Below are 20879 nucleotides of genomic sequence, written 5' to 3'. Positions count from 1 at the left end.
TATTAATTTCAATTTATTCACTGGAACAGCCATATAAATAATAATACGTATTTGTCTGGGCAAGGAATATATTTTGTCCCTTAGAAAGGAATCTTATTATTTATTTAACAAAACAGTTTCATACACTCCTTACTATATACATCAGGCACTGTTATAAGTCATGTGTACAAATACTAACTCACTTAAATCCCACAGTAGCTCTGTGAAATATATATACTTACTATTCCCAATTTTACAGATGAGGAAATTGGGGTTAGTAGGGAGGCTAGTAGCTTGACCTAGTACCATGGTTAATAAGTGACAGAGCTAGGATTTAAATCCCAGCCATGTAGCTTCTACATTATACAGCCTCTTAATTTATTAATTTTTTATTTTCAATGTTCTCCATGGTGAAAGGGTGACAGGTATAAAGTCTCAATTCCAAAATCTCTTAATATCTACTTTGAATAAACACGCTAGTCAACGTTTTCACTCAGTTTTTTCAAGTTGTACTAATTAACATAAAAAAACCAATTATAATCGCTAATGGAAGTCATACTTTTTTAAGTTCTTTACGAAGCCGTTCATTTTCTGCAACAATTTTCTCTGTGCCTTTTGTTTTGGATTCATAATGCATGCTCAACTGTCGTCCAAGGTGAACTTTAAGTTTTTCTAATTCAGCCTTGTAATAAAAAATAAAAAAAGTACATTATCAATACAGTAAAATAAAAGGTGATCTTGTAAATTTATAAAACTTAATTCAAAGGAGTTGTAGAGATCATTTTTGATGTAATTAAAATTAAAGTCTTCCATCTAATACTAGTCATCTACAGCAGAGATTTCCAACCTTGGCTACACATTAGAAACATAAAAAATCACAATACTTATGGTAGGACCCACTCTAGAGGAATCTAATAAAACTCATGACTGGGAGCTTAGGCACCTACCTATATTTTGAAAATAGATACAGGTAATTATTTTATGTTGCCAAAGTAAGAACCATTGATCTTGAAATAATAAGATGACCAAGTGAAGCTACTCTAACTACTCTTAGCTTCCAATAAGTTCTTTCTAGGGCCGGTCAAGTGGCTCAGTTGGTTAAGAGCTCGCTCAAGAGTGTGAACTCTGAGCAACAGCAGTTTGATGCCCGAGCTGAGCTGAGCTGCCGCTGAGCTGCCAACAGGTGGCAGGATGGCTCAGCTAAAAAAAAAATATATATTTCTGTAGGTGTAAAATATCAACTGCATCCATTAAAGCCATTTTATATAATTTGATATTTAAAATTTTCTTAAAAAGTTAACAAAAATTGTAATAATAAAACATTCCATAGAAGGGATCACATTTAAAATATTACCTTCAACTTTTCATTTTCCAGCTCAATATTAGCCATTTTTTCACTGGTCAGTATTCCTGATGCTTTTTTCAACTGTTCATTTTCCCTTTGGACTTTTTCAACTACTTTTTTCATTAAGCCAATGGTTTTTTCTAGTTCTGGGATTGTCTTTCCACTTCTACCAGACTACAAAAGAATATATTAACTTTTTATTTAATCAAATATTTGAAAGTGTATAATATAAACATAACACATTCATTATTATACTCACATTGTTGATTCCTAACATTTGAAGCCAAAGCTTGTATTACTTTGACTCATCATTATAATAACCCTATGAAATAGGAGTTACAATTCTCAGTTTACATATTAGAATAGCCAGACTTAGAGAATTTGATGATTCTAAAGTCATGCAGCTAAAAAGCAACAGCTTAAATAATCTAGCCTTGATGTCTGTTTCAAATGAATAAACTTAAAAATACAAATATTCTACTGGGTTGTCGGAAAAGTCATGATACATTTTTATAATGAAAAATATAGAAAAAATATGTCATGACTTTTCCAACAACCCAATATTTAGCTAATGCTCATTTCAGGATTACAGAGGTTTCTTTATGTAGAATAAAACCAAAAAAGAAAAACTGTGCCTTTAAAGAGCTCATGAGTTATCGAATTTGAATTGCAGCACAATAGAGGTGATTTTCTTTAAGAATAGCCATTGATTAGAAATTCAGTTTCTGTCCAATAGGAAAAAAAATCTGAAATAAAAAACGTGGTATAAAGTTATCAAAAGAGATGGGTCACAAATTAATAAGTTTAACTTCTTATAATTTAAAATAGAAACAGTTTTCCAAAAGTCAAGTAAAATAATCCGCTTACCTTTTTGGCATTTTAGTCAGTATTCACACTGTGCAATGAATAGCCCTAAAATATAAACTTTTACTTAATTTTAATATTGTGTGCTTTCATAATCACCTTTAGAAAGGTTACATTAACAAATAAATTATTATTTATAAAATGAATGTTGCTGACTGTCAACAAAATATTTGTCCTGAATACTTTTCTAATGGTATTCAATATTTTTACCAAATCCATCATACATTTAATATTACTTGAAAAAGTTTTTGTCCATTATGATTGCTTCCACTTGTGCCATTTAATAACATGAGATCAACAGACTCTTAAATCTTTGTCCTTGACCTCATGAGCAACATTTATTCATTGTAAAATGTGAATACAAAATAACATAGGAAGAAATATACAAGAATACAAAAAAAAAAAAAGGAACATATTTACAGAGCATTATACTAAGAAGTTGCCATGGACATCATAAAAATAGTTACAAAATGTTGGAATTGGACCAAGGAGCACTTTGGAGTTAGCTCAACAAACAGAAGAAAGATTCCTGAAAGTTAAATGTTTTCAAGATGTGAAGGGATAGGCAACAAAAAAAGAGATGATGTGAAGTTCAGGTGAAATAAAATGCATGTAAGGGTGTGACCGATGATAAAATACATTAACTTGCAACACAGAGAAAAACTTAATAATGTTTATAACGTAGATGTAGCATAATAAAAACTGAAACTCTAGGCACTACGAAAGGCATATCACTACTGTTATGACATATCCAAACTTTTTCATTTCCAGCTTATTGCTTCCAAAACCAAAACAAACAGATGGCATATGCTCACACACTCACCCCTCTGACATGGCCTAGTTTCTGCTCAGCTTCTGCTTTCCCTTTCTTAAGAAAGTCACACATTTCCTTCAGATCTCTTACTTGATTCTGTAAGATTAAAGCAAACATGTAACAATTTAGCAAAGCTATAGCCACTGGAAAGGAAAGACAAATAATTCATCTGAACTAGCAATCTTTTCGACTGGCTAGCCAAATGAACAAGTGGGTCTCTATAGCAACAACGAGGATTTTGTTGACATATGTTGAATTAAAGTGAATAAATAAAAGAGTATGTTGTATATGACTTTCAAGATATATTTTCCACATTGTTGCCTTAATATGCAATATAAATTTGAATTTAGTAGAGTCTGATTTTAACTGTCCCATAGATTACATAGATAGATCCTTACCCACAGTTGTCTGTTTTGCAGAGTAACAGACAACTGAACTTCTAACACTGGTTCTAACAGTGTAAAAATCAGAACGAGAAGCAGGAAATAGCTTAATTATATGATTACCAGCAGATTAACAGATTGCTAATATTTTAGGTTATAAAACAGAACTGAAATAATTAGCCAGCCAAGAGAAAAAAAAATTCCACAAGAAAAAATTTGGAAAACCAAAGATAAACTTTTCGTAAACATCAAAATACAGTAAAATTTCTAAAAGAGACAATTATCCTAATATATTTTTAATTTAAAGACTATTTTTTTTAGAGACATCCTAATATCTTCAAGTGTAACAACTGTTAATGAAATACACCACCATTCTCTTGCCTCAGGGCATTTGCACTTGCTACTTCTATTGTCTGAAACTCTTTTCCAGTATTTGCGTGACCCACTTCCTTCCCTGTCCCCTAGCTCTGTGCTAAAATATCATTTTATTAAGGATGGCTTTCCATTACCACTCTGTTTTAAATAGCAATTCCCACACCCCTAACCAAAACACACACCCCCGTTTCACACCAATCATGCTATTTTTTCCTTAGCACTAAATGTAAGCTGACATACTCCCCCACTGACTTGTTTATCAGCCTTCCGCACTAGAATGTAAGTTCTATGAGTGCAAGAATTTATTTCATTGCTATTTCCCATTACTTAGAAGAGTGCTCGACACAAAAAACGCCCTCAACAAATAACTGTAAAATGAACAAATGCAGAAAGTATAACACTATCACGATATTGTATGAATATAAGTTTTTGACTTCTTCATAAACTAATATAATAAGCATCACAATTAAGTAGAGAGAAAAAAATTTTCTGGCTTTACACTTCCTAACTATAATAAAGAACATTAAATTTACCTTCAATCTTGGCAAATCTTTATTAGCTTGTTCAAGTTGAAATTTTAGTTCAATATTTTCAGATGATAACTTCAAGTTTTCCCTCTGAAGCTCCTGTTCTCTTTGCCAAAGATCATCTGACTCTATTTCTGAAGTCTTCAGGAAAATGAAGTTACGAATATTTTTAAGGTTTAATAAATAAAAGCTGCATAAGACACACTGGATAACAACACTATGCTAAATGACTGCATACAACAATACTTGCTAAAATGGAATATTTTTCCTCAAAGGAGTATGAGAAAATTGGAGAGCTCTGGAGAAAACAACCACAAATAAATAGGTTAGAATACAAAGCTTGTGAAGTAATTTATGATGTTTTTTTTCAGTCCAAAAATAAAGCATGACTGTTACCTGTTATGGGCTGTATCATACCTACCACCTCCCACCCCGCTCCCAAACTTGTAAATTGAAACCCTAACTCCCAGTACCTCAGGATGATCTTATTTGGAGATAGGGCCTTTACAGAGATAGTCCAGTTAAAAGAAGGTCATTAGGGTTGGCCCTAATCCAATGGCTGGTGTTCTTATACAAAAGGGAAATTTGGACACAGAGACAAGAACAAAGGGGGGCGATGTGAAGACACAGGGAGAAGACAGCCATGTACAAGACAACGAGCCTGCGACAGAACCTCCTCTCACAGATTAAAGAGGGAATCAACCCTGCTGACACCTTGATTTTGGACTTCTGGCTTCTAGAACTGTCAGAACAAACTTCTGTTGTTTCAGCTACCAAATCTGTGGTGTGGTGCTTTGTTATGGTAGCCTAGAAGATTAACAAAGAGAAGCCAACATAAAGCAACGCCTCAATGCCTTCCTCCTTCTGGAAGGAAGCTTTTCCTCATTACTGAGCTAAAGTAATCACTCTGTCCTCTGAAATTCAGTAACAGTATATTTGCATTTGTCTTGGCATGAATCCATCTTGGGTTATTATTTGCTTATTTTTATTTCTCATTCTAAACTATAGGTTATTTGAAAGAGAAATCTGTGCTTGATTACTTTTCTTTATAAAGTGGGAAGTCTCAAATTCTCAATTACTTATTATCCAGTGGGAAAAAGCATCATAAACCTGGAATAAGGGATGAATTATGAATTAAGTCACTTTCATCCATTTTTCTCTTAATATTTAATTTTAGTCAATGTTTTGAGGGCTCGAGTGACTGGAATATCTTAGATGGAAACGGTAAGAAAAAAAAAAGGTAAATGCTATTTGATTTCAATTGAGAACAAATGTGTTATTCCACATTGTAAACTGACCAAAAGTGCTATGTACATAGCATGTTCATAAACTGTAGAGTTGGACCTGCATTTAAATCCTGTTCATTGATCACCAGAGATATTACTTATTCTCCAAGCTTCCTATGTAAAATACAAATAATACTCTGCAAAGTATTGTGAAAATTAAATATAGGCACAGAGTCTAACACAACACAGATAGCAATACATGTAAGCTCCCTTTTCTCACTATAAAAAGTATCTGTTATAATACATGGCAAAAAGAACACCAAAGGAACTATGTATGTGAGAATGTCACACAGCATCACAACAAATTTATATTCATATTCACGGTAGTGAAATTTTAATTGTGGTGAGATTTTATGCTGCATTAGACATTTCTAAGGCACACAAACACCTCTAAAGGGCCTTATTTTTGTTATGCTGTTACCTACTCGAATCATTTCAGTGAGCTCCAATGAGAAAACAGAGTCCTAACATGAATTAGGAAACATATAACCACTAATTTTGTGGTACTAGTCCAATGTTAGGGTTTAAGGAGACGTTTATGAATAGTTAATACTTTCTACAAATCCTACACAATTTTTTTTTTTCCATTTGCACTACATACGTATACTACTTGCTACAAGAAAACTCAGCTAACAGAGGTGAAGGGCTGCGACGTGCTCAAACCTGGGACCCGTCATTTCTATGCTGGGCGGGCTCATCCATTGCAGAGTCCGCCTGCGCAGCTGCCTCCGCACACTGATTCGCGGCGTGACCGTGGTCCTCCCGGGTGGATCCTTCCGGATGCTTGTGAGTGCTCTGACTTACATCTTCAGCTCTGTGTCCCTCTCCTTGCTCATTCTTGCCTAGCTCATTCTCTTCCTTGTTTTTATGTTCCTGCTTATTATTTTCACAACAGTCTTGATTTATTTTCTCAATTTCAGGATCTGGTTCATTTTCAAAATTGGAGTTAAAATCCGCTAAAGTACCATTATTTGGTCTAAGTGGACTTGACTTACTGTTTGGTCTTGCCTCAGATATAGTTAACTCAGTCAGATCTACAATATCTTCTGCTCTGTGCTGTTCTTCATTACTGTAATGCTGTAGAATATTTCTAAATACCTGATCATGTAAGTTGTCACTGGCATCTATTCCATTCCCATTTTTAACTGTGAGCACTGTTATGGGTTTTTTTTTCGTCCTGTGTAAAGTGTTCTTTTTGTGAAAAATATTATGCCTGTATTTATTAACACTGGTAGAAAGGCTAGAAAGCGGAGCTGTGTCACTTAACAGATTCTGCTTGAAGCAGAAGAAAAAGACGCATGAAAAGAGCAAAAGGAAAAACAAAAAACAAAAATATGCATACTAAGGGATTTAAAATAAGATACAACATACAATTGTACATTAATGATTCTTTATGAAGGAAAACTAGAGACATATCTCACGTTTGATGGAAATAATGCTATAACATATTTTCCTATTTTATCTAATGGTATGTTCTTGCCACAGGAAAACTCAACTACATTTAAAATCTCTACAAGTCATTTTTAATGAAGTTTTATGCAAAGCATAAGAATCTTAGGTTTATTATTATTAAAGAAGAAGGATTAAAGAAGTTAACATACATCACTACCTAGTAAAAATAAAATTGAACTTATTGCATTAATATTAAAGACAGGAATCTACTGGCTTTGGCCCGAAAAAGGTAGAAATGTATTTCACTTCTAAACTTTAAAATAGAAAAAGAAGAAGAAAAGATGTACACTTACTGAAGTCCTAGAATACGCATCCTTCAAAGATTGTTTTTCTAAAGCATGAAGTTTTTCTTGGAGGTATTTATTCTGTAAACGTAAATCTTCTATAACAGAATCTCGAGGAAGAGCTTGATGGGTCCTACAACAACAACCACAGACTCTTGACTATTCAAACTTCAACTTTTCATTCCTTTACTATATTCAAATCCAGGAGAGAAAGAAAATGTATAATACATTTCTTAACATTGTATTTATTTTAAATTCTACAAAACTTGCAAACTTTACGAAAATTAAATTAGGACATGACTATTTATATTATAAAATGATCCTTTACAGATAATTCGTTGCAGGGCTCCATTAAACTATGCGTTTAAAAGTGTATTTTGATTTACAGAAACATATTACATTTTTAAAGAACATTCATCTATTTATATGAAATTGTATATGATAGCTGAATTAAAATATCTCCTCTTTTGCATGGTAATTTCATCACATCCATGTGCTTCTCAAGAAGCTTAAGGATTTAAAAAGGCTCTTACTGCTGCCGGATAGTAATCTGTTACTTCAAGTGCACACTCATCTGTGTGACCTACGAAGCCCTCCATAATCTGGCACAACCACATCTATTCAACCTAAATATCCAGGAGTCCACCTTTACCAGGGAAAATAAACCCACTCTTACCCACACACAAGAGTCACTCCTGCCTCTATGTCTCTGCTAGAGTTCTGCTTTCTTGGAAAGTCCTTCCTCCCTTTAATATCTAGATTCGATGCATAAAATTCAGAAATTTACCCTTGCACTAAGACAGAAGATGAGTTGAATCTCTTTTATAAAGTATTTTCCAGTTACTTCAGCCCACACAGATTCACATTATTAGAAAAAAAAGATCAATTAGAATTCAAAACTATAGTATTTTGATCCCTCTGAAAACTACAAAGGAGAAGAAAAAGGTTTAGTTTTGCTCTGAATATATACAGAGGGTGCCAAAAAAATGTATACACATTTTAAGAAAGGAAAAAAAAACTGTATTAAAATTGTAATACTCAATATATACCAATAACAAAAGGTGAATACAAGTCACGTTTAACTCCTGCTATTACAAGAGGTGCTCAAAGTGGTTACCATCAGCATAATTATACATAGTTTTTTCCTTCTTAAAATGTGCATATATTATTTTGGCACCCTCTATATTTAGACTAAGGAAAAAAAAAAAGGAAAAGAGCCACTGCTAGGACCAGATAGTAACTATAAGTAGATATCAAAAGAAAGAATTCTTAAATCACTTTTTTTCTTTTCCAAGGAAAATTCTGAAGGAGTTAGGAAACAATGACATAGAAGGAAAGGAGTTGGCATGCAAGTTAGGAGCTCATGAATGTCCCTTTAAAGGAGTTCAACTTCCTATGCTCACATTACATTAATAATGACACAATAGTACACATTAATAAAGAAGCACTAACGGTAATTTTTGAAGATCAATAGAAAGAGTATAATAAATTTAAGAACAGTAAGTGTCCTCATACCCAAATATTATAGGTAGGTACCAGACTTTGACAATGATCAGTAACATGATTACAGATCATTTGTAAACACTTAGAAGAGGAAAAAACAAATTAGGTAAATATAATCTACATTCACTTTGGAAGAAATGAATGAAACAGAAAATTATAGTTTTAATTGTTGTTAGGCCATGATTTTATTTTGCTTTGAATTACCATGATTATATCAGAAGACAGCTTGGAAAGAGAGCAAAGCAAGAAAATCTCAAAGGCTTTGCTGAAGAAATGACATGGAAGTTTCCGGATCCAGGTGCTATGGAGTAAACACATTCAACCTTGTCCCTCCCAAATGCATGGAGCACGTAGTTGAGGACTTTGAAAAGTAAACAGTTTACAGACTGGGACAAAATACCAGAATTTGAAGTATCAGAAAACAGGTGGTGAATTTACCTTTTCTGTTTCTCTAGTATTTATTGGCAGGGACATTACATTGCTTAAAACATCCAAGCGAGTGTCAGCCCTGAGGGAGAAAGCTAGAAGTAAGGGAGCCTTAAAATTCTAGCACAGAGTGCTTACATTCCTCATTTTTTTCTTCTGTCTGGTTCTCTCCATGCCACAGCCCTCAAGAAATCCCATTGGCAGAGGGCATCAGGAACCCAGGAACCCAAAGACAAAATGTCTAGAGAGAGGAATCACCTCCTCTAATTAGCAGAGCTGTGATGGGTAGGAATGTAGAGTGAAAGTAGCTCCCCCACCCCGTTACCCCCTTTTCTGCCCTCTGTTGGGTGCTTGGCTGCAGATGTGAGCACAAATGCTCAAGGGCACAGAACAGGGGAGAAGGGCCACGTTAGGTTCCAAGTACCAAAAGGGGAGCCTTGGGGCAACAGGAAGTATCAGGGAGATCATGGAAAGGGAGGTGCTCACACAACTACAAACTGTTTACGAACTTCTGGGCTCGCCTTAAGCTGTGCATGTATGTACGAGTATGATCCTATTCAGAACACCAAAGACCCTGAGAACTGAGCTCACAGAGAGAAGACAGCCCACATACCAGACTGTCACCTGGGAGGTACACAGGTAGGACAGACAGACACAAACGGTACCGTAAACACTTTTCAATGAAACTGATAGTTCCATAGCCCACAAGAAAGCAGGATGGAACTTGGGGCCTGAACCTACCCAGACCGACTACCTGCTAAAACAAAAATATCTACATTTTCCCACAGATTTTAATCAAGATCCAGAGTCTCACAACATAATATTCAAAAGTTCAAGAATACAGTCCAAAATTATATGGTATACAAAGAAACAGGAATATCTCAACTCACATGAAAAGACAATCAACAGAACCCAAGATTAAAAAAACATGTTTATTGTATCAGTTTCTATGGGTCAACCCGTTTCCCCTCATTATAATGAATGGCGCATTTCCATGTAATAGCTTACCTCATATATAACATGTCATTTTCTAATTCAAGATTTCTCTTTTTTAATTCTTCCAACTCTTTTTCTGACTCCAAAGCTCTTACTCCCATAACTTGATTAACAGTCATGCCAGTTGATTTTAGTTTCCTCTGCAAAGTAAGTTTCTCTTTATCAGCTCTGTGGGATTTAATATGGAACCATGAGAATATACCATTAACTATGTGGCTTGTTCAATTTATTAAACTGTACCATACTCATAACAAGACCAATATATAAAAATTAGATCATGTTATATTTTCTATGAGCTAACTTATTTTAAAATTATAGGAAACCCCATTTATAAATTGTTAAAATATATTTAAAATTTATTTTAAAGAAAAAAAGTCAATCATAGATAATAAATAATAATTAAAACTAGAAAATTTCTTATATTATCAAGTATAATAAAGCTATATACCGTATTTCGCCGTGTATAATGTGCACCCACATTTTTGGTCCAAACTTTCAGGAAAAACACTTTCATTCAATTTTTTAATTCAAATTTATATTTGTTTACATTTAGGTACTTGTTTTTTGTATTATAAAGGAATGTCAACATTTATTTTTTAACATAGTATGGTATAAGAAATTTTATGTAACAAATAATTACAAAACACAAGGTAAAAGAAATTTTATGTATTGGTAACAAATTTACGATATTTACACATCATAGGCCAAGAACACTTTGTCATCACGAGTTCATCGTAAGTTTTACAAAACCGATTATTATATTCCAGAGTATTATTTTGCATATGGATATCATTATTGATTTCTAGAGTTACACTTTTAACTCATAAGTATAAATAAAATAATTAAAAACATTTATATAGATACGGAATTAGTACTACGCATGTGTAATGTGCATCCTTATTTTTCCCTCACAAATTTAGGCAAAAAAGTATGTATTATACATGGCAAAATATGGTAACTTCAAGGTCAATTGAAGACTTTACACATAATTAATTAGCTTTACATTAAACTCACTTGGCAAAAAGATCCTTCAAAGTATTCAACTGCTTTGTTAGAATATAGACTTGCCCCTCTTTTTCTTTTAACTTGTTTCGAATTCCCTCTATTTTGCTTTGCCATTTTTTACCTTCTTCCCATCTAATTAATTCTTCTCTAGCATTCTGTAAACAATAATATAGGAGTAAGAACATTATCAATATTGTTTTTAATTTCATTTTAAGAGCTATCAATTACAGTTTATTTGGACAAGGGTAAAATGAAACTTCCTAGAAAAGAAGTAAACAGGTTCTAACTTCTATAATCTTTAGGCATGCCAAGCTATTTGCAAAAATGCCCTTTAGTTTAAGAATAGTGTATTCTATAACTTGACAAATGAAAATCCGGAGAATAGTTTGGACTAATGCCAACAAACTTAAGTAGTCTTTACATGAAAATTTTAATACAGATGACCATGATGACAATAAGCTTCTAACAAAGAATCTATTTGTACAAATGACCAACACAGTTTTGTCTCCCCATAGCAATCTCCTAACATCATGGCCCCTACAAATCTTCAATGCACATTACTTCTCTTATTCAACAGATACTTGTTGGGTTGTTGGAAAAGTCATGACGTATTTTTTTCTGTTTTTTGTTGCAAAAATACATCATGACTCTTCCGACAACCCAATATTTAGTGCTAACCAGGTACCAGGTACTACTTCAGGTACTCAGAATAGAAAGCGAGCAAACTATAGATAAAAACAAGAAAAGAAAAATTGTAGTTATGTTAATTGGTGTTAAGTGCTAAAGGGGGTGGGCAGGGAAGGGAATTAGGTCCCTTCAGGGATAGGTGTCATGGCTCATTATAACTGAAGTAAAGTGTCCAAAGAAAGTGCCGAACAGTCCATGTACTGAACTCTCAAATGTCCTACTGCACATTCATATAGCTAAAAATTCTGTTCACAGTTGTCTGAGCTGCAATTTTTTAATGGTTTTACCATGTACTAAATTTTCTAGGAATACAACAGCCTTATAAAGGAAAGTGTTGACATCATGTTGCTGAAAACTGCACCAACAGTTGTTCGCCATTTTGAAAATCAAATTACAAATGGCAATGCCATTGTGACATATAAGCTGCCAATAGAATATGTTTGCATCAGTCTGAATTTGCATTAACATTACCTAAAGGTGCAAGGTCAAGGCTACCTCGTTATGTTTTCTACTGCAGTCATACCAGAGCATTTACATGCTAAAATATGAAAAATATATGTATTTATTATTTTTATAAATTATTTTCCTTTTATGCTTCTCCTTTATATTTCATTTAGGGCATTTATAATGGTATTTTTAAAGTTATCCATGTAGATATGAGTGTATATTAACTAATGACTTTCATTTGAAATAGTGAGGGGACATTATGAAACATTATATTTACTATAAAAAAGAATGTTGGGCTTGAAAGGGTTAAAAGCCATAATTTAAAGTCAAATACCCAGTTTTAAGTCAAATGCTCCACTAAGATAAGTTGCCCTATCAATACTATCTTTTCTGATACTGGGTAATTTTTTACCTTTTTTTATTTAGTTCAACTAACAAGTACCCTTTTAAAAAATGTAAAAATGTCAGTGTTTGATAATCGTTAACTCTTTTTTTTCTGAAATATATACAAGGAATTTTGTGTATCTCCAGAAATATAAATATTATTTGGTGGCGTAAGGTATGTAAGTACGTAATTCTGCAGCATATGGTGCTTTGCAGGAACTGGGCAATTCTATCCCACCTGACAGCACCCTCTGGAGGACTCAGGAAAGAAAAGCTGAAATAATTTAAAAATCAACAACAACAGAAAATAACACCAAGGTCTGTTGTAGACTGAGGGAGGAAAGGGGAGAAAACAGGATGAAAAGAGAAGTTTTCATATTTTCTGTACTAATACCCTCTTATGCATAGACTTCAGAATAATGTTATTGCATTTGAAAATTTTCATTTATTCAAAAATACTGAGCATCTACCACGTGCCAGGGACTGTTCTAGGTGCTGAGGATGTAACAATAAGCAAACAGGCAAAGTTCCTGCCATCAAAGCTTACAGTGCAAAAGATGAATACATAGTTAAGTAAACGTCCAGTATGTCAGACAGTAATGTTATGGAGAAAAGTAAAGCAGCATAAACAAAATAGGACTGTAAGCCATGGGGGTGAGTTCTGTTATATGGATAGGGTGTAGACATTTTTTATAGAGAAAACGGTGTTGAAATTTCAACTCAAAGCATTCTCTGAGTATAAAAACATTCCTAAATTGGAAATGCCCAGCATTGTGAAATCTGAAAGAATATTCTCACTAGAGTCCTGGATATAGATTTTAATATCAGTGTAACCGACTGTTTTCGCTTTCTTTTTCTAGTTAGTAATAATATCTTCCACTGGTATGAACTTGATGGCTTACAAAAAACATTCACTTATTTCATTTCACAAGTCTACTGAGGTATTCCGATAGGAATTACGTTAGGAGCTGCATCCAAGGATTAGACCCTTGCCCGAGTAGGGAGGCAGTGGAGAGAGCCATCTAGAAAAGTAACAGCAGTCTGGGCTCGCAGTTTCACCAGCAGAGCTTCCAACAGCAAGTATGTTGTGGTTCCATGTATATAAATGCAAACATTTTCACCAAAATTATACTAACCTTGATCAATTTTCATAGGGAAAACATTTCTTTTTGGCAATATACTGTTAAAACATTTAATCCCATTACCTATTTTCTATACAGAGTCACTAAAGATATGTAATTTTCTTTTCTATTTTCATGTTATTGAAATTATTTTATAAAAATTGAATATTTCTGGGTAAGTGTTTCCTAACCATAGTTTCTCTGTTGTGATTTTCTTCAGGGGCAAACATTACTACCAGCACCAATGTTTTCCAGGTCACTTATTTTATATTTCAATGCTACCAACAAGATATAAGTCTTTAGTTTATTATTTGTAACAAACTTAATTATATGTATTTTAGCCAATTTTATTTTTTCTTTGTTTTATATAATACTGATAATTATTTTTATCAGTAATTTTTATTATAAAAGTTTATTAGGTAACTTGTAAGAATTTTAAGCAATTTTTCTCACATTACAGAATCAATTCATGAGTGGGTTGGTTATTTAATATTACTGCAAGTATTGAATATATTCCAAATCACGTTCTTTACCCTGAAATAACAGTCAAGTCTACTGAATGATAAAAAGGACACTTTTGGGTCAAGATAGGAGACTAAAAATGCCCAGCTTTCTTTCCCAAAGGTCAAGTCACCAATATGTAAACAATTACAATTGGAAGAAGTAATAAATACAGTTGGATATGTAAGGTGTGAAGAGATTTTGGAGGAAGATGTCATAAAATATCAGAAAGATGACATGGAGATGATGTAGTAATTTCCAAATAATAGTTACATTGTAGGTGTCCCCTCAAGTATACTTGTAAATTCCTAAAGAGCAGAAATTTGGCTTAGGCTTCTCCACATTATCCAGTATCATTCATAGTATTATTAGGTTTTTAAATTAATATATTAGCTACTCTTCAATTACATATTTAACTTAGTCTATCAACTACCTTAAACATATCAGCATGTTTCTTCACATACCTTTTCTTTCATAGGTTTTATTTCTACCTCGTCCACCTTTCTTTCTAGTTGGCTTTCTAACTTTTTAATTTTCTTTTGGAGTTCTTCAATTAAACTTTGTTTATTATCTATCAGAGGTTTGCCCTGAAAAATAAGATGTATTTTAACATTTTATAAGTAAAAAAGTATCAAGCAAAATACACAACAAATATTCCAATTAAAGAAATTTTCTGAGATTATAGCTTACCGTACTTTCTAAATGACATTACTGATATATAACATGGTAGCTGCTTCAACATTTTAACAAGATATGCTACTCCAAAATTACAAATACAATAGAGGTCACTGAAGTAGTTAGATACATTAATTAAGGTGATTTGAAAGCTAGTTTTAGCAAATATTAATACAAATTCAAGAGTGGGAATCAACTGCTACCTATATATTCTAAACCAAAGACATTATCACAATCGAATATAAAATTACCTGTAATCCACTAGTTAGTCTTTTAATTTGCCTTTTCAGTTCATCATTCTCTTGATCAATTCCATCTTTCTCTCTGAGCATTTTATTATAAGCTTTTTGCTTTTTTTGCAGTTCACTGGTTAAGTCATTCAAATCATCAGTTAGTGAGTTTTCTCTGTTTTTACTTGTTTTAAGAGCTTCTTTCAATTTTAAAAGATTTTCACTTAAATCTTCAATTTGTGACTAATACAAAATAAAGAAAGGCTTGATTCATAAATCTTCACCAAGTATCAATGATAAAAGCAAAGTAATATGAAAGTATACCATTAATACTTAAGAAAGTTTTAATCTAAATGTTTAAGTACATAGGAAAAAAAAACTACATATATTTTTCTATCTTCATTTCCTATAAATCAAGTCTATTTTGAGTTAAAAAAATAAAACATGAAGAAACAGTCTAAAGCAATTCATCTTCACAAACACCTAGAACCAAAATTTTGTCAAATAAGCAAATGTTTCATTATGGCTGAATTAATTTATTAAAGAAACAAATACATATCAATGTACGCAGTGTTTTAAACACTATGAAGCATAAGAGCAGTGTGAACAAAATCTGTGACTAGAAGTCGTTTCTAATCTACTTTGTAAAGACAAGATGTGAAAGGATAACTTGTAATACTAGAGAGTATACATAAGAAAGTATGTGTATATATAGAAAGGAGTGCCTAGCTGCCCTATACAGTAACAGTGATGGGAATACTGGTACTTAATATACATTTTGTTGAATAAATTATTACAGGCCAAAGGTATTACTAATACTACTAATAGGAAATTAATAATATTATAATGCAGTTAGAAGAAAAACATAAACTTTCCTGGAGAAGTCAAAAAAGGCTTCGAGAAAAAGGACTTGAAGAATGTGAAGAGGCCAAAGAAGACGTTTCAGGCAAAGAGAAAAGTATTGAATGAAGACATCAACAAAGGGTTATTCCTGTTTATATATTTATTACTTAATGGATTTTTATGTCAACTATGCTCATAATCTTGATAGGTACAATAGGAGATGTTAAAAACCTGAGTAAAATCCAATCCTTATACAGTTTAATGGTAGCGAAGGGTATTCACAAATAAACCAAGAGTAAATCAAAATTACAAACAAAAACAACATATAAAAAGATTTTTCAGGGCCAGCAGAATGGCACGTTGGTTAAGAGCTGGCTTGGGACGCCAGCTCTGAGCAGCAGGGCCCCGATTCGGATCCCACATGAGGGCCAGTGATGCTGCGTCCTCTACAGCTAAGATGGTGAACAACAGCTCGACCTGGAGCTGGGTTGCCATGAGTCACCTGTGACGGTGTAGCCTGCAGTGAAGCTGCAGTGGGCTGCCATAAGCTACCGTGAGTAGCTGGCAGCCAGCGTGAGAGGCCAGCAGCCAGCATGAGCTGCCAAGAGCTGCCGTGAGCGGCCGTCCAGTGGCTGGCTACTGACTGCCTCACTTGGGAAGAGCGCAATGATAATACCAACATAGGCCAATGAAGTGACGTCCTCCACAACTAGACTGAAGAACAAAAGGACAGCAACTTGTCTGCTCTCCCCTGATTCCCCAAAGCTGTTCCTCTCCCCCGATTCCCTAACGCTGTTCCTCTTCCCCAATAAAATCTTAAAAAAAAAGATTTTTCATTTTACCTAAAATATATAGTATATTAGTATATAAAACTTCGTGTAAAGAATTTGAAAATCCTTATGACAGACATATACATGTTGTGGAAAAAAAAGGTTTAAACTACCAAACCTAACAACTGGGTAAGAAAATAATAAAATACACTGCCAAAAAATAAATAACTTCGAAAGAAACCCTCAGAGCTAGGCAGTTCTATAGATTAAATGTCAAGGACTACATGATTTCCATAAACTATTTCAGGCAGTACAAAAGGAAAGCTAATTAATTCATAGTATGAGCTAGCAAAAACTAGATAGAAAATTCTGATATGGCAAAAGAAACAAAACAAAAAGATCTATACATTTATCTCATCAACACAGAAGTAAAAATCGTAAGTAAAATGTTTCTTAAATTTAATTATATTAGGAAGAGTAGCTTTTAATGGTCTATCCTTTGCAAATCCCCAAGATGATAACCAGTGCATTAGTACAATAAAAATATTTATTGTTAAAGAAAAAAAGTGAATTGCCTTCCAGTGGAATTATCAGGAACTGTGTTATACTAATGAATGGACTGATGTTCACCTTTAGCTCTTTAGTATGTCGATCAACAATTTGTTGAACATTGAGACTGGCCTCTTTCTGAGAAGTTGCGGAAATAATACGTTCTTCAGCTGCTGCTGTCATTTCTGCCCGGAGTTCTAAAAGTGCTCGACTTAGTGCCTAAAAATTACAACATATACACATTTTTTGAAAAATTGATATTTCAATGAGAAATATGTAATACAAAAAATAAACTTTATTACTTTCAACTATTTTCATAAAATACATGTGTTTGTTTATTCAAACATAATTCACAAACTAACAACCCAGCTTTTTCAAATGAATTTCCTTTAGTAACTGAACTCAATTCTTTCCAAATTGATTATGAGAATTCAAAATCTTGACAATAATAATTTTGGGAACACAACATTAAATCAGGCAATTTGTATTATAAAAACCAGGTATGTTCTGTTTTCAAATATCCAAATTTAGACATTTATCTGAATTACTCAGTACATACTTCAATATTAATTGAATTTAAGTAGACTAAGAAAGTTACAGAATTAAAAAAGGCGTAAAGTTTGCCAATAAATTTCATGAGCTAGCATAGAAAAACAATAGCGAATTCTAAAACAACTGAGTATATAAAATATGAGATAAATTTAAAACCTAAGAAATCTGATAATCTGCTGACCAACTCCTCATAAAACTCTGTGATCTTCTTTAATCTTCCTACTCACTGTCATATCTCCCTTTTAATCCACAAACTGTTCAAAATTGTTCAATTATTCAAAGTGCTCAAAAATAGCTTCAGTAGCATAAAATCCCAGTAAAAATGGAGAAGATATTATGGAATTAAGATTCCCCCTTATTTCTTACAGATAACCCACAAATCAGGTTGATGGTAACATAAAAATATAAGCTGAGCTATATCTACATTAAAAAATATCAACAATAAGGCTATTTAAAAGAATTATCTTAAAAGACCTTGCTTAATAGCATAAGATAAGGCTTATATTCTTTATATTATAACAGAGAGATAAACAGTATTATCTTTTACAAGTCTACTCTAAAAGCAAGCTACCACATGTATTTCCTGAATGTTGATAATTTTCTGTTGTTACTTACTTTTTGCTGTTTCTCTTTAAGGGCTAATTGGCTCTTTAACCTTTCCACTAAGTTTCTCATTGTAGTTGTTGGAGCTCTTGAATTTGCTTCTTTTTGAGCCTGAAGTTCAGATTTTAAACTCTGTGACTCCTTTTGTGACTGGGCCAGAAGATACCTTAAATCCTCTACTTCTGCTTTCATTTTTTTTACTTCATCTGCATGGTTTTCTTGGAGCCTAATACAAGCAGACATATGTATTGGTTGCTACAATTAACACTGATTGACACATGTTATATAAAGAACAAATGTTTGGTCCTAAGTATTCTTGCAATCTAAGTCTTGATCCAAAACCAAAGAAGTGCAATTCTTTATCCCACTTAACTACTCTTAAACTTAACATAAAACAGACCTTTTCATTCCAGTTTCTGTCAACTATTTTTGGTAACTATTGCATCAAATAATTGTATGGCTCTAGACAAATAATACATAAAATGAAGAAAATAGCACTTTAAATACTATATGTCCTGCAAGATGTGACTACTTCCTCTATATCACGGTTTCTCATCACGGCACTATTGACTTTCTGACTCGGGGGTGGGGGGTGGGGTGGGGAAGGGTCCTGTAGATTGTAAAATGTTTAATCCTTGCTTCTATCCACTAGATGCCAGTAGTACCTCCTGGTTGTGACAATCAGAAAGGCCTCCAGACATTACCAAATGTCTCGGGGTGGGGGGAAGGAGGACAGAATAATTACCTCAGTTGAGAACCACTGCAGTATAGGGTCATGTTTCAGAGACAAAATGCAAACTTTCACAGAAATCACATGTATTGTTAATTTGTTTATGGTTCTAAAATCACTAGTATTACACCTACAACTAATATCGATTACCTACAGATATGGAAGTAGATACTATCAGCAGACACTTAATTCAATTAACCCTACTGTCCATTCTTCATTAGTAAGTCTGATATTCTAAATTATATCCAGTTCAGTGTGTAGACACTGTATTAATAAGGTCATCAGTATGGAGATTAAACTCTGACAAGTAAGAAGACTGTACTAAACTACGAACATGTGTTAAACACTTCGAGACTTGTTGCTTATAGCAAAAAACTTGTCACTGTAAATAATCATCAAATTCTGAAAATATAAGATTTTACCAAGGAAAACACACAGATCTATAATTTCCTAAGACACATTACAATATGCATACTGTGGACAAAAAAGGGGGCACTGTAATAAATCTACCTAAAGTAACTTCAGGGTGATGTGATCATAAATTCCTAACTGGGCAGGTCATGGTGGGCAGTTATAGACCCAGGCCTATAACTTCTTTAGTAAAAGTTTTATCTTTGCCTTAAGCAGTCCTGTCCCTTGCTTCTGTGCACTTAGGTGTTTAACACACCTTTGAAATGCCTCTTTTTCAGCCTCCTCTAAGAAGGCACATAATCTTGTTAATTATCCTGTAACCCAATCCCCGCCTTGTTTTCTCCCACCTTCATGTAATCTTCCTTGCTGTCCCCTCCTTAATTCCAAATGCATAAAAGAAACTGCAAACTGTCATTTTGGGAAGCACTTTGATGTCTGTTGAGATCTTGTTTGGCTCAAATAAACTGTAAATAAACTCAAAAGTTTCCTACAGGTTTTGATGTTCTCACATTGACAATACCAATTTGCACACAGAGGATAAAAGAGTAATTTTAGACAAAAATGGCATGGCAAAATGTAAAACAACTGTGGCAAAAAAAAAAATCCACACACACACACAGTAATTTGAAAACATGATTATTTTAAACACCCAGGAATGAGGTTCAAAAGCAGAAGTAATCTTATATTCTAAAACATGAGAGAGACTTACTATATCAAATAAACATACTACATATAAAATGTAATAGAATGGGGAAGATTAGACTTAAAAGATACCAGATGCTATTGCTAATTCTCTTTTTAAAGAACAATTTCTTTAAGTGGCAGCTTCTTAAAGGTAAAGTAGTGTTAATTTTGTTAGAGGCATCTTGGATAAGTGAGTCAAGAATCAAAGGTTCCATGAGATTCAAAGCTAGAATGGAATTATAAGTCAAATATTGGGTTGTTGGAAAAGTCATGACGTATTTTGTCTATGTTTTTCAAAGGTCATTTATTTATATAAAGAACAAAGATCCATCAATGACATATTACCCATTTTGTTCAATAACCTTTTGCCATCTTTCAGTGAGCTTCATAATTCCTCATTCATAGAAGGACCTGTCTTTATTTGTGAAAAACTGAACAAGGTGCTGATTTACA

At 33.3% G+C, this 20879-nt stretch overlaps 1 protein-coding gene across 2 annotated transcripts in view; it reads right to left on the bottom strand.

Annotated features, from left to right (window-relative positions):
- Positions 1-20879, bottom strand: part of CEP290 (centrosomal protein 290) — a 100947-nt gene that overhangs the window by 10251 nt on the left and 69817 nt on the right. For both annotated transcript variants that reach the window (XM_019632126.1, XM_019632125.1), the window contains 11 exons: positions 18614-18827; positions 17528-17665; positions 15306-15527; positions 14844-14966; positions 11249-11394; positions 10247-10402; positions 7319-7442; positions 4294-4428; positions 3012-3098; positions 1334-1498; positions 539-661 (listed from right to left, as the gene is read on the bottom strand). In XM_019632126.1, coding sequence (XP_019487671.1) covers positions 539-661; positions 1334-1498; positions 3012-3098; positions 4294-4428; positions 7319-7442; positions 10247-10402; positions 11249-11394; positions 14844-14966; positions 15306-15527; positions 17528-17665; positions 18614-18827 — 1633 coding nt within the window. The remainder of the gene's footprint in view (positions 1-538; positions 662-1333; positions 1499-3011; positions 3099-4293; positions 4429-7318; positions 7443-10246; positions 10403-11248; positions 11395-14843; positions 14967-15305; positions 15528-17527; positions 17666-18613; positions 18828-20879) is intronic.

The sequence above is a fragment of the Hipposideros armiger genome, unplaced genomic scaffold (genome assembly GCF_001890085.2).
Source record: "Hipposideros armiger isolate ML-2016 unplaced genomic scaffold, ASM189008v1 scaffold_1082, whole genome shotgun sequence".
Lineage (NCBI taxonomy): Eukaryota > Metazoa > Chordata > Mammalia > Chiroptera > Hipposideridae > Hipposideros > Hipposideros armiger.
This window is presented reverse-complemented; position numbering and strand designations above follow the sequence as displayed.